The 15,471-nt window shown below is 44.5% G+C and overlaps 1 protein-coding gene across 7 annotated transcripts in view; it reads right to left on the bottom strand.

Annotated features, from left to right (window-relative positions):
- PDE8B (phosphodiesterase 8B) overlaps positions 1–15,471 on the bottom strand; it is a 303,711-nt gene that overhangs the window by 273,727 nt on the left and 14,513 nt on the right. For 2 of the 7 annotated variants that reach the window (XM_077139364.1, XM_077139363.1), the window contains exon 1: positions 3,491–3,793. The exons of 3 other annotated variants lie outside the window; for them this stretch is intronic. In XM_077139364.1, the coding sequence (XP_076995479.1) occupies positions 3,491–3,793 (303 nt within the window). Of the gene's footprint in view, positions 1–147; positions 594–3,490; positions 3,794–15,471 lie in introns of those variants that run through there. 2 more of the 7 variants (XM_077139370.1, XM_077139369.1) reach the window with 1 other exon arrangement.

The raw sequence follows: 15,471 nt of genomic DNA on the forward strand, positions 1-15,471 counted from the left end.
ATTACAAAACTGGCACAATATCAGGAGTAAGCATTCTGCAGGATTCTCCTGTTGGAGCACTATTTTTAAAAAGGCAAGCAAGAGGGAGACAAATTGCTAGGAAGTTGCACTTTTACCGCAATTGGGAGACAAATCTAAATGTCTTACCAGAAATGGAAACCCTTATGATGGCATTGTACAGCATATGAATTATTAATGTTTACAGTCCTTTTTTTTTTGCACATTAGACATTCAGGAAGGTTCCTGTTGACATCATGCTTGACATCACAATGCTTCATCATTCTAAAAGCATAACGAGATGAATTATTGCTAGAAAAACAGAGCTCAAGCACACATTTTTGGCCTCTGGGGAATACCAGAGACCAAGCAGATAATGAGGATATGGTTCATAATTGATGTACAAAGGGAAAAATAACACTATAACAACCCACCACAATAACTGTAAACAGGACCAAATGGCAAAGACTACTTTCGCATAGGAGCATTCTGGAAATTTAGAGGTAGAGAAGGGGGAGAAGACATGGCTAACACTCAAATTCTTAAGAATTCTTATTCTAAAAAGAAATGAAAGTGGAGTTATTAAATTATTTCATCCATAAAAAGGTGTAGAGCATGCGAAATTTAAAACTCAAGAAGACAATAAATACAACACCAAGTTATAAGTTCTAAAAGGATATTATTAAATATATTTATGGAAATTCTGTGCTTATAATTATTATTTGTTTATTATGTAATTTTAAATTTATGGTTTCTAAGATCTACACAATACAGATAAGCACTGAATCACTGAACTAGGAGTTTCATTTCCAGCATATCTAATAATGGATTGGAAGGAATTAAGCTCCTATTTGGGAATCATGCTGATAAAGCAAAGTAAGTTAAATTCCAATCCAGGTCAAAGCTTTTAATACTTGGGCCAAGCGACAATGAGATTTACATGAGTCCAGACTAGCTGCTACTAATTGGGACTCATTTTCCCTCCAATTTTAACTCTTGGTTTCTAAGTAGCCTCTTGAGGAAAGTATTGAAACACAGACGGGTTCATCCATTACTCTTTCTTTCTTTGAACAAACAGAGAGGCTGGAGTTGCTAGGTACTAAATTAGGGTCCTTGCCACTCAAAGACAAAAAATACATCATTTCTCTTCACCAACCCAAAAAACACAAAATCATAGAGTTTATGAACTTTCCCCATTCTGAACTACTGCTTCATGTCTTCAATTTTCCTTTTTAACAAGAAGACAAAACGATATTCATTGCAAACATCCAAATTTAATTACTTCACTAATATAATGTGTTTGTCCCCTAGAATTGCTCCTAACGCTAATTTTGTATGAACCAGTGTTAAAAAAAAAAAAAAAAATTTGACCAAGTAAAAATACTGTATTTGGCACAAGCCTCTGCAACAAATGTGTAATCGCTGGGTTGTACTGTCATGAATCCAGGTCTCTTTTCTTTGGCTATTCTAACATCAAACCTTTAAATTTAATAGCTGAAAGAGAAAGCTCATGCCTGGCACAATAACAAGTGCTCAGTGAGTGGTATGGTATATTACAATGTTGAATACGACTATTACTTAAGAAAACACTGCAACTAACAAATAAACATCAGTTAAGCTTCATGCTGCAAAATCAGATGCTGTTAAAAGATTAAAAGAAGATTTGGGGTTTTCCAAATTAAAGTTGGCACCTGCCACCCTCTTCCTCCCCCCTTTACTAAGTACTGACTTCATCCAGTGGAGACAGGATGCTCCTCAAACACAACAGACCAACTGCTGAACAACTTTCTCCTTGACTGAATCTAAAAGTGTATCTTTGATCAACTGAATGGTTCCTGGTTATCTACTGACCACACAAAAGCTGTGACTCTAACATTAAGAGTAATGGAGATGTATTTTTTTTTTCCTCTGCACAACAGGATGTGCCATTGTCATTCTTTATGCGGAAAAAAAGGCAGTATATCCAGATTTGCACACGGTGCATACGTACAATGGATTATTACTTAGCGTAAAAAGGAATGAAGTTGTGACACAGGCAACAACATGGATGGAGCTTGAGGACGTCATGTTGAGTGAAAGAAGCCAAAAATAAAACGGACAAATTTTGTAAGATCTCTGATATATACTGATTAGAATAAGCAAATTCATAGACTCAGAGACAAGAACACAGGTTCCCAGGGCTGGGGTGGGAGTACAGACTGGGGAGTCAGTGCGTAAGGCATGCAGAGTTTCTATTTGGGGTGATGGAAAACTTTTAGCAATGGTTGGTGGTAATAATAGTACATCACTGTGAACAAAAGTAACAGGACTGAATTAGATATTTGAATGTGGTTAAAAGGAGGAAATTTTAGGTTGTATTTAATTTACTACAACAATTTAAAAACTTAAGACTGTACAACACAGTGAACCCTAATTAAACCGTGGACTATAGCTGATAGTACAATCATAATAATCTCTCACCAACTGTAACAAATGTCCCACACTAACGCAATATGTTCGTAATACGGAGGATATATGGAAACTCGATTTTCTTATTTCTGAAATCTACAATTTCTCTAATAAAAAAAGAAAACGCTCTTGGATTTAATAGCTAATACCTTGAGAACATACAGTCGGCACTATTTAAAATAATCATTTTCCTTCTGTATTTAAGAAATGTCGAGTGGCTGTTTCCATCATTAAAAAATGTTTTCCACATTCTCCAAAGGCCATTCCCACGAAAGGTCAGACGTCCATGCGGAACCTTCGTCTTCAGACACCTGCCCTGCCCTGGAGACCACTCCGTCCCCACCCTACCCTCGGCTCAGGGGACCCTTCAAACTCACAGCCTGGTTTCTTAATCATGTCCAGAATCCTGCCAACCCAGAGAAAAACTCACGTGACACGCAAAATGTTTCATTCTGGCCCTCCTCCATCCCCTTCCTCCATCCCCCCTCAGAACGTGTGCAAACACCTTCATTCAGTTAGCCGTCCCCACGCTCGGAGCGCGGAGCGCGGGCTGAGGCCCCTTCCAGCCCGGGGATGGCTCCTCAGGCCAGACCCTGACCGCAGGGCGCCGCCGTCTCATGGCGCCGGGTCTGCACCAGCCTTTTAGGAGGCAGGCAGAGCACCTTGCTCCGGTTTCATTCATTCCCACTGGTGGCCGGGCGCTCTCAAGGACGCCCACTCCCCTCCGGCAGAAACCCGGCCACGGCCCCCCACGCTCAGCGCGAGCGCCCAGTCCACCTGCCTCCTCCGGCGCGCGCCCCCACCCGGTCCCCCCAAGCCGGCGCGGGTCGCTCCCAGGTCCCCTCCGGGGGTCTTTTTCCGCCCACGTTTCCCGGACCCTCGCCACCCCCACAAATGAAAAGTCAACTCCTCCCCGGCGACGACCTTCCCCACCGGCCGCGTCGCGGCCACTCCACTCGGCGCCGCAGAGACCCCTGGCCGCGCGAGCCCCGCCCAGACGGGGCGGGCAGCCCCCCACCCGCCGGCGCCGGCGCCCGGCCCTCACCTGGATGCTGGTGTAGCTGGTCTGGGTCTCGGCCTCGGCGCTGCTGCAGCAGTGGCGCCTCCGGCCCCTGCAGGTGGTCGCGGCGGGAGCTGCGGGGCCCCCCCTGCTGCCGCGGGCCCTGCGGACGCGGGCTCCGCACGCGCGGCCCGGGGGGATGGCGTCGGTCTGCACGAACAGGCCGGGCAGGGGGGCCGCGGGGCCCTGCGACGCGCCGGGGGTCTGGCGGGGCGAGGTGGACTCGTCCGAGTCGCGGCAGTAGATCACGCCGCTCTGCGAGACGTGGAGGCTGGGGGCGCAGCCCATCCCGCGGCCGGGCTCCCCGCGCGCCCGGGACCCCGCGCGCCCGCGGCCACCTGCAGGGAGGGGGCGGGCGCCTCGGCGGCGGCGACGCCCCAGCCGCGCGCCCCCCGCCGAGCCTCCGGAGACCGCGCGCGTCACCCCAACTTTCTCTTCTGGGCCATCTTCCTGCCGGAGCGGGGAGCGCGCACACACGGCTCGGCGCGCCCCGGCGGCCGCCACCCTCCCCGCCGCGGCGCCCCAAACGCGCTCCCCGCGCTCCGCCCTCGGGCGGCCCGCGCCACCGCGCCGGGCCCCAGCGCCCGCAGCCCCCGGCGAGAGCGCCCCGCCCCGCGGCCGGCCTGCGCCTCTGTCCCCACTCAGGGCGCGCCCCCCTCCCTCCTCCCCCTCCCTCCTCCCCCTCGGCTCCTCAGGTGCCCCCAGCTCCGCGCCAGCCCGCAGCCTCCCCGCAGCCCCGCCCGGCTCTCCCCGCGCCACCCCGGGCCCCACGCCGCACCTCCCCCGCCGTCCAAAGGCCACGTCCCCTGGGCACCCGGCCCCTGTGGCCCTCCTGGCACGCACCTGGCCAAGCCCGGAACGACCGCATAGCTGGGGGTTCGTCAGCACATTTTAACACATCCCTGAGCAAAGCACCAGGAGCCCCTTCCCAAATTGCTGGAGACCCCGCAGCCCAGGCCCACCCACCCGATTTGCTCGCGGTGGTACAGTCCTCCCCATCCCCCCATACACACACGTACTGACGGCTGAGTTGGACGGCACCCAGTCTTCAGAAGAAGCCCACCCCACGTCTACTCATCCTCTGGAGGGACGTCGGTTCACGCGAAGGGAAGGCACACACCCGATTTCACTAAGACGCATGGAAGGAACAGAAAGCAGCAGCCCGTGTGTTTGTTGGCTTTCTCCTCCCCGAGTTTTCACCTTTCTCGGGTGTCACTAAACTTTCACCCGTGGCTTCTACCCCAACCAGTCTCCCGCTGTGAGCTGCTCTTCCTCTCACTTTGGTCTGCCTTCTCCCACTTGCCTTAGCGAGGCATACACAGGTGAAGCCCCACTCAAAGAAGATACAAACACCTTTAGGAGCAGGGCTGCTGGTCCTTCTCGCCCCCCTGTGAGAGCCGAGCTACAGCTGGGAGGCACCACTGCCCAGTCCTCCATCAGCTCCTTCAGCATCTGCTGCCTGCTGTCCCAGTAGCACCGGGGAGTTAAGGAGATGGTCTGAGAAAGCACCCAGTCTAGAGTTGCTTCTTCTAAGGGCGAGGACAAGACACATAATCATACAGAAATAAGTATTCAGTGTGAAATCATTTCGTTATTTTTTCCCTCTCCTTTCTCTCCGTCAAAGAGGGAGAAAGAATTTACCCAAAGTCAAAATTCAGATACAGAATACAGAGAGGAATAACAAGTCCAACCTTATTCTCCTACTTTTGCTTTTTCTTGGTTCATACAGCACTCCCATTCTTGGTCTGTGTCTGTCTGTCTGTCTGTCTCTCTCTCTCTCTCTCTCTCTCTCTCTCTCTCTCTCTCTCTCTCTCTCTCTCTCTCTCTCTCTCTCCCTCCCTCCCTCCCTCCCTCCCTCCCTCCCTCCCTCTTTTACATGGCATGAAAAGGTCCATTTCCAGTTATGCCAGAAAGAGTCTATCCAATATTTTCTAATGGACAGGCAAATATAGAAGGTGGGTTTGGACAGAGGTAGAAGTTCAGCAGGAGACAGTCTTAATGCAGGCCTCAGGCAGCCCTGCAGGGGGACTTCTGAAGCTAAGATGCTTCAGAGTTGTCCTTGGTTGGGTGCAGAAAGACAGGTTTTTATATCCTGACATGGATCAGTCATTACTTGCAGGCCAGCAGAGTGACCACAGGCAAAGTGGCTCTCTTCACAGAGGCCATCTCCTTGGGAGACCTGCAGCTGAGCTGAGGGCTGGCAGCTGACAGCACTCCCAGCAGCTGGGGCTCAAGTCCTCCTTTCCTGAAAGGGGACCTGGCATCATAGCTTCTACCTCAACTCCCTACCAAGCTACCTGGGTCCATGCTTTCTTGCCCCACTCCATGTCTAAGGGACACCACACTAAATGATTGAGACCCAGACACGGTGACAGCCATTCATGACAAACAGGCTGCAGCCCAATGTTTGCCTTCTTCTCTACTTCCAAGGGGTCATTCAGAATCTGGGCAAACAGTATGTGAGTATAAATTACAAAACACCAGTCCCCATACCAATCTCTGCTGAAATGATAAAGTCAGAGGCTCATCATTCCTAAAGCGTATCCATGGTTCCCTTATTCATACATGATTTCAGCCATCATCCTGCCAATGGCAGCCTTAACATTTTGAAATTTAAATAATTTAGAGCTAATTCTCATGCCACCTGTCTACTCTTTCTGATGAAAACCACTCAGAGAAGGAAAAAAAAAGGCCAATCACTTTCTGAAGCTTTCGCAGTCAAGAAGACAGAACTTTACAAGTCATCTTCTGGTGGAGAATATCAGGGGCTCCGTCATGACAGTAAAAACCACCCAAAAACAAGTTTAGGTTGAACTCTCTATATTAAAAAATGTATATATTAAGCCTTGAGAGAGTAGATAACCTCAAGGCCGTGATTAAAGAAGGCTGCGCTGTTTTAGTTCATTAACTGCACAGTTCATCTCGGGAGCAGCACCTTTCACTGAAAGGACGTCTCTGCGCGGGGTGCAGGCAGACGGGAGAAATACACAAGGTATACATTTTTCTACCATTCCCAAAACAGCCAATAATTTCAATACCTTCCTCAGACACAGCTTCTACTGCCAGTTCTGGCTTAGTGAAAGAAAAAAGTAATACATTCCTATAATCTCCCCCAAGTGTTCTCAGTGGGAACGTGTCACCTGCTCTGTGGCTGGCACAGACCTGGTGAGTGAAACACACGCAGAACTGTGGAAGCGGATCAGAACTGGTGCACCTGGAGTCCCGCTGCAGCCTGCTTGTGTGGTCCGAGTTCTCGCCCATGTACATGATTTCTGGACCAATTCCCATGTCACTAGCTCAGTGCATCCCAGGGTGACAGCAAAGTCCACGAGCTCAGACGCTGCAGATAAAATTTAGCCCCAAGTCACAGAATAAGGTTACAGAGCCAATGTTCTAAATAAATAAATAAATGAGCTACTGCCATTTTCCAAGAAACAAATCAAAAGAAAGCAAACTAAATCAGAAAATTTTTTCAAAAACTAAACCTCACAGATGTCCAGGTCAGCTGAAAGGTATATATTTTACTGATTTCAAATAAGACTTACTTCAGAATTATGACCCAGAGGCATTACAAGACCCTGAAAAATTCAGGTCCCATCCAGTTCTAAAATGGTATGACTCTTTCAGAATTCTTCTAAAGAAGCAGAAAATGAGATTAAATATATTTTGAATGAGTCCCAATCATAAAGGTTAAAAAAACAGCTTTCTAACTGATTTTTAGATAACCAAATATTTAATTAACCAATCAACCTTACAGAACTTCTGGGTTCAAACTACATTCCTATTCCTAATGGTGAAGCTTATTATTACTCTAACCGCCTGATAAGTGAAACGATACAGTTTATTAGGCAGTCCTGTGCAGTAAATGGTACACTGAACTCAGAATTTGAAGAATCTGAAACCAGGTTCTGCCTCTTATAACCATATAATCTCAGCAAGTTACTTAACTCTGGACATCTATTTCCCCAGATATTCTCCAAAGCCTCTAAAATGATCACCATTCTGGGATGCCAAGAGATTTTTACTTTCTTATATTAAATGATTTTTAATCATGAATTATAGAATTTTTTACTTAAAAGAATAGTCCCTAAAAGTGAAATGAGACAAAATAAAGTTTTAGTGGCTGAGAGATTTCAAACAAAGTCGAGATGTTTTCCTGGAGGTTACTCTTACACATTATATAGATCTCCCTTTTTAGTTTATGGTGTATTGGAGTGGCTGGAATGAAGTGTCTGAAACTGTTGAGCTGTGTTCCAGTAGCCTAGATTTCTTGAAGACGATTGTATAATGATATAGCTTTTACAGTGTGACTGTGGGATTGTGAAAACCTTGTGTCTGATGCTCCTTATATCCAGGGTATGGACAGATGAGTAAAAAATACGAATAAAGAAATAAATAAATCCTAGAGGGGACAAAGGGTAAAATCAGTTGGGTAGATGGAAACATTAGTGGTCAATGAGAGGGAGGGATATAGTATAGGGTATGTATGAGTTTTTTCTTTTTTTTTAATTTCTTTTTCTGGAGTGATGCAAATGTTCTAAAAAATGATCATGGTGATGAAGACCCAGCTATGTGATATTGTGAGCCACTGTGTACGCCATGTATAGAATTACGTGTGTGAAGATTTCCCAATAAAAAAAGAGTAGTCCCGAATACAGCACATCAGAATCACCTGAGGGATTTCTCAGGCCTACAACAGCCCCCGAGTCCCGTCCCAGAGACGTCAATTCAGAGGCCAAGGATGGCTCCAGCCTCTGCCCTTGCAAAGGTGGTAAGTCCAGTGGGCTGTCCGAAAGCTTCTTCACGGAATCAGAGTAAAACTCAGAGTCCTCACCCGAGCCTACAGCCCCTGCAGGCCCCCACCTGGACTGCCTGCTCTCTCTGTCCCTTCTCTTCCTCACGCGCTCTGCTCCAGCCCCACCGCCCTCGCTGTTTTCCCAGCACACCTCACATTAGTCAGGAGTGTTTCTCCGCCAGTCATGCTGTTTACTAGATGACAGCATGGTCTGCTTCTTCATCCTTAAATTCTCTGCTCAAATGTCGTCTGTTCAAAGTCACCTGTCCCTGTCCCCTATTTAAAATTGCAGCCCACATCCCATCACTCTCCGTCCAAACACCTGAGTCCCCTAAGCCTGGTCTATTTTTCTTTTTCCATAGCATTTATCACTTTCCAACTTATTACATAATTAGCTCACACTTTTACAATGATTATTATCTATGTTCCCTCACTAAAATATAGGTTCCACAACGGCAGGAATTGTTTAATTTCTTACTCATGGATATATCCCAAACTCCTAGGGATATATCCCAAACTCCTAGAACACTGCCTGGCGTTCAGTGGGTGCTCAAACATCTTTTGAATGAATGAATGAATGAGCAAATTATTTCCTTCCATTTCTTCCTGTTTTACCTTTCTCTTCTCTTAAGTGCTATCCTCCAAAATTGAAGTTGTTATTTGGTCGTGTTTTTATCAAGTAGAGTTTTTCTTATATTCTCTGTTTTTAGTACTTAAAATCAGTGCGCACTTTTGATCTGATAATCCTCCTTGTGGGAATACATGTCAGAGAAAGCCAAAAAATAACATAGTAACGTATATGAAGATGTTGGTGGCAATGCTACTTATGGTAATGAAACTGGAGATAATCTGAACATCAAACACTGAGCAAACCTAAACAAACTACACTAACATGCATAGAATATGCCATTTAAATATGCCAGAATCACCATTTAAATATGTATAGATGAAATAGTCTTAAGTTAATATAGAGAGAGAGGAGGGGGAGATAGTATATATGGATTGATTACAGCTTTGGAAAATATACATATATATGTTGAGGGTCATAAGAGAACACAAGGTCATATACGTTAAGAAATGGAAAATCAACAGATTCTTTTTTTGAAAAAACTATCAGTTCATATAAGATCAATGTATATGACAAGCATAATATTTCTTAATTCTCTCCTCAAATAAATTTTAGTAAGGTATGTTTTCTTTTATTAACTTCCATTGATATTTTTCCTTTAGAGAGAAGGTGAAAGATGGAGAAATTTAAAGAAGGGAGAGACTAGAGATAGATGGAGACAGAGAAATCAATGCATACCTGTTTACAAAGGAAATGCTTATAGAACCAGGCCTGTAAAGACACACGGAAGCAAGAGGAAAGTGGGAGACAATGAAAGACGTAGGGAGTCCCCTTCATGGTGAAATACTCCCACCAAGTGGGTTTACAGACACAACTCTTTAAGAGGGTAAAATTAAGCTATATTTTTAACTCCAGATACTCCATTTCTTAGACATTTTTCTGCGAGCCAAATGAAGTTAATTAAAAAGAGGATCTGGCCCACTGGACGATTTTTTTTTTTTTTTTTTTTAAGGAAAGACAGAGAGAAGGAAGGAAGGATAGAAGGAAGGAAGGAAGGAAGAAAGGGAAACATCTTTAAACATTTTCTTGTTTTATTGTATTCTGTTTCTCCGTTTTTGTTACATGGGCTGGGGCCGGGAATCGAACCGAGGTCCTCCGGCATAGCAGGCAAGCACTTTGCCCGCTGAGCCACCGCGGCCCGCCTGGACGATTTTTCCATCTCAGTTTTAGAAAATGCAGAGAGAGACAATGTAGGAAGGAAATTCAGCCAATATCCGACTTCTTCAGTTCAACATCACCAAACACAGACCCCACTGAGAGCTACGTGGGGGTCCATGTAATACAAAAGTGATGTTTTTCTATCAACAAGAACACCATAGGGAGACACAGGGTCAGTCCTCGAGAGGGACTTGAGGACATTCTTCCTTCTTGACCTTAGAATTCTCCTGGACCCAAATAGCAATGCTCTGACAGATGGGACATTCATTTAAAAAAAATCTAAGCACAATTCACAAAAGCACCAGGCAAAAAAAGAAAAGAAAAGAAACACAAGGCACGGTCCTAACTCAAAAAGAGGTTATAGGGCAGCCAAGGAGATGGGACCTACATACAAAGAAATGGCAAAGTATAATATGTCAGTTTTTCAATGTATCAGCTAAAATGAGTGGTACTGTCAACTTTTGTTGTGGCAGCCGTGGCGACTGGGGACGGCTTGCTGAAGTGGGTATGTGAGCTCTTCTCGATTTGGAGGACTGGTCAAATAAGGGGAGCAGCATGAGCCGCGGCACGCAGGCAGAACTAACCTTAGTAGATGCAGGAGACAGTCAACAGATCCCCAAACTAGGGACTGCCTCCTAGGGCAGGGATGACACAGGTGGAAAGGGAAGGAAAAAAGAAAGATTGAAGACCCCGATCACTAGACTGAATGAATTTTCTCCCATGTGCAGGGGAAGCCACTATAGGTTCTACCAACCCTTAAGGAAATTTCCCAGGTGAAAATCTAATTTAGAAAAAAATCCGTTATCTCACAAAAGACATTTTTGTTTGCCAAATGACTAAACGTGACCTTCTTTAAATAGACTGCATGATTTCATGAATACTTTCATATAGCACTTTTAAGATGTTTAAGCCCTCTGTGTCAGGGTATAAATTCTTAATTCATGCCAATTTTTCTTAATATATACAATATAGAAAGCCAGGCACATTTGCCTTGTTTCCTGATTAGTGTGGCATTTCCCAAATGCCTCATGGATAATAAAAAAAGTTCAGCTTTCTAACCAGGCCCTTTCCTACCTGCATGTACACCTTGCTATGCATACCATCCATTCCAGAAGATTTCATTACACTATGATGCTAAATTAACCCATCCAGGGTGGTGCGATGGTGGTTCAGTGACAGAATTTCCACCTGCCATGCTGGAGACCAGGGTTCGATTCCTGGTGCCTGCCCATCCAAAAAAAAAACAGCTTAAATTAGCCCATCCATTCATTCACTAAGCAAATATTTGTTGAGTGGCTACCATATAACAGACTCTAACTAGGCATAAAGGGAACAAGACAGCAGTATTCTCTTACTTCTATGGAGTTGAGAATATTATGGCAGGGGGTATTACAAATAAACAAGAAAAAAATCTCTGGTAGTGATGCTTATATGAGGCTTTAAAATAGGTTGATGTGAAAAGAAAGGCAGTCGGAGGGTTATAGAAGTTGTCTCAGAGGTGATGGTAATTAAACTAAGATTTTCCCGAAGGCTTATCAAAGGGGACTATTGCCCTTTTCCACCCATCCATGCAACGAGCACTGCGTGAGCGCCCACCCTGCGCTAGGCTCTGTGGGGGACACGAGAAAGTGAAATAGTCAGCGTGCTCTCTGAGCAGGTTCCATCGGGAACGAAAGACATGCACACAAGAGAAGTGCATTAACACTTCCTTTAAAAAAAAGGTCCAAGTCCACGGAGCAGAGCAGAGTGGGTGGCAGCGACCCAGAAGACACACGGAGGAGAGGGAACGGGGAGGAGGAATCTTAGCAGGAAGGACAGCATTTGAATAGCTGTAAAAGAGGACATTCTAGAGAAGAATGTAAGCAAAGGGTATCTGAAGAACAGTGAAGCAGATGACTCAGAAAGGTTTGGGGTGGTGGCAGGGAGGGGGGAAGAACAGCATCATTTTACCCGACACAGTTGCCTCTACTCAGGGAACCAAATGCCAGACGAAGGCGCCTGCCTAAATCCTAGAGTCCCCCGAGTCACTGCAGGTCTTCACTGAGACTGTAATTTAAGGGTGCTATTTTACTGAGGTGAATCAAGAAGGCATGGTGAAAGGAACCTGAAATTAGGTTCAATAAGGAACCGCAAAAATCCAGGAACTAGATAACTGAGAAGAAGAGGAAAATTCCAGAGACCCTACAAAATAATCCTTCGGATTCGGTGATTGATTCAATACAGGGCCAGGGAGCAGATGATACAAAAATGATTCTGGGCGGCCACGGTGGCTCAGTGGCAGAGTTCTCGGCTGCCATGCCGGAGACCTGGGTTCAATTCCCAGTGCCTGCCATGTACAAAAATAAAAAAACTTCCCACGATTTCCAGCTTAGATATCTAGGACAATGGCGATGCAAGAACAGGAAGCATTCCCAGCAGAGGTAAGCCTAACCTTACAAAGAGGACTCTACCTGGACTGGGACATTCTGGGGGTCCACAGTCTTGAGTCTGGAACCCAAAAAGGCCGACACAATGCCAGCACCATTTCCCTAGGACATGATCAACATGTGAGTGTCGTGAACACAAGGACCTTTTTGTGATCACTGCTGGAGGTCTAAATAATTAGTGCTAGAGAGAGACTACATGTCAATGTTTGTTGAATGAATGATGGACCCATCTGAAGACGACAGACAGGCCAGCCTGCAGGTCCTCTCCCCTACGAAGCACAGGACTGGCCTTTCCCAGTGTTGGTAAGAAAACAGTACCCTTGCCAAAGTTCCTTGACCTTCCCCAGTCTGGTCTGCACGGGGATATTAGTTTCTTACGTCATTTGTGGATTGTTAAATTCAGCCTTTTGCTACTTCTGCTTTAAGAAAACAGATTTTGAGCCCTAGGATTTTACTTCTTAACATGCTGAAGTTGCCACAAGGTTGTAGCTCAGCCTGATGGCTTTGCTTTAGCACCTTCTGTGGTTCTGGTGTCTTAATCCTCTTACTTTGGCTGCTGGGCTGTGAAATGGGGTTTCCTGGAAGCTCCTTTTGGTAGAAAATCTCTTCTTTCTTGGAGTTTGACATTTGCTCAGCGGCATGGGATGCCCGCTTTATATCCTGAAACGCCCCTCCAGTAACATCTTCACACCCCATGCTATGTGGTTTATAACACATTAAGTCAGAGGTAGGAAAGCTTTCCATGGTTCTCCATGCCAGTTGCTATTAACCTTTAGCATGGATCAGAATTGCCCGGAGGGCTCATTAAAACACAGATTGCAGGGTCTGAGAATTTGCATTTCCAACTAATTCCCAGATGATGCTGATACTACTGAGCCAGGCATCACACTTTGAAAGCCCCTGCTGTGCACAAAGTAAGGCAATGCAAACCAAAAACCACAAAAACAAACCCACTGCACCTGGATGTTTTACTTTCTGAACGATAACGTAACCTGTGCTTAAACATGAATGTCTCATCATAGAAAGGAATGTCACAAAGCACTACCACCTGGCAAATTACAGGGACTATAAGGTTGTGGAACCACCTGTAATTTCAGGATGACTCCAAGTCTCCCAAAGCCAGGATGACTTCCAAGGACAGGCTTTCAAGAGCTCTTCACATTTCGGAGACATGGGGTGGGAGGCTTGGGGGGTGCTGTTTGTAGAAGTAAAGGTAAGGTTTAAATACTTGCCAGCAGAACTACATTAATTTCCTGTAAAGTACTTGACTTTATTTTTCTTATCATATAGCATTCAAGTCTGGGAAGACAAAAGTCCACTAGCTTATAGGAATGATAAATAAGGTTCTAAGAAGCAGATGCCTGGCTAAAAATAGATAAACAAATATTGTGAATCCAATCCAGCATAAGTACCCGGAGCAGGTCATAAAGTTATTTTTAAAACACTGGTTGAATAATACTAATGGCTTACATTATGGGCATGGTTTACTGTGGAACAGTCTTGTGTTTTATATGTTTTATCTCTTAATGCTTCTTTTGTGCTTTTATTTTTGGATAGGAAATATTTCAAAATCTCCCTTCTGTTTACCTGAATTCCCACCCAGCAAGGATAAGTAATTATTTGCTTTCTCCTCATCATGGCCATTAAAATTTTATAGGCTATAAAAATCCTACATAGGGCTTTTAAAAAATATATGGCTGATGTTATATGTACTACATTCCAAAGGATCTAAAAGATAAGGTTCAGATTCTCCTTAATGTGGAATTTTTTTTTTAACCCAGGCAGGCACCACGAATTGAACCTGGGTCTCTGACATGGCAGGCGAGAACTCTGCCCCTGAGCCACCATGGCCTGCCCAATGTGGGATTTTTTAAAGTAGCAACATAAACATCAGGTTTAAAATAAAGCAAAAGCAAAAGAACACCTCTTTAGACTCAATTTTGAAGTACAAATGCCATGTTAGGAGATAAGGAGTATGAAAATTTTCTCTCATTAAATTAAAAACTCAAACCAATATCTAAAATTTTTCTTTGTTAACACTTTTGTGAGAGATGAAGCTCTGCCACGAACTCTGTATGTGTATAAGATATATTAAGCACTGAATTACATAATGTAAGAAATTCAAAGCCCACTACAGTTCAGGTCACATGAGTTTCACAATATTTGTATTTTTAATATCCTCTGTTTTTCTCTGTATGTACAAGTGGTTATAAAACACATATAATCATGAGTAAGAGATATCACATCTACAAGTGATCTCCAGCCTCAAGGAATCTAGGAGGCAAACCTTGAATAGGAGTGCTTCAAACCCCAGCTTTTAGAGGCTTAGAGCTTCCTCTAGAAAATGGCTAAAAGCCATTTCTAAATGCTATATCAAAAGTCACATTAGTGCTATCTGGAGTACATATGTGGGGGAAAAAAAATAAGACATAGGAACCACTATGAGAAGACAGATAATTTTGCAATATAAACACAGAAAATGCAATGAAGTGGTTATAAATAATGCAAAGAAATTTGGATAAACCATATATATTTTTTTATTGTGGTAGAAGAATAGAGAAGAAAGAACACAAAGAATCTCAGAGTACACCTTCAAACTGAATAGCATTTGAAGGTAGCAACATTTTGTGCAGGATCATAAATAAAAATTTGCCGCATGGACTTCTGTTTCCAACCAGGTAAAGAGACCAAATTTATCCTCCCTCTGGAAACAACTGGAAAACCAGAAAATTTATGGAAGAGCCATTTTCAGAGATTGGACAATAGGCAGCTCAGGGCTGTCATCACTGAGAGACAAGCAACAATATAGAGTATATAATGTGAGGTCATACCCTTGATAAGTTATTATTCCACAATTTTAGGTTTTCACTTCTAGCTGCTCTAAGATACTAGAGACTAAAAGAAATATCAATAATAAATCTAGGGATTTTAAAACATTATTACTAAGGTATGACCCAAC

Source organism: Tamandua tetradactyla, chromosome 21 (assembly GCF_023851605.1).
Source record: "Tamandua tetradactyla isolate mTamTet1 chromosome 21, mTamTet1.pri, whole genome shotgun sequence".
Taxonomy (NCBI): domain Eukaryota; kingdom Metazoa; phylum Chordata; class Mammalia; order Pilosa; family Myrmecophagidae; genus Tamandua; species Tamandua tetradactyla.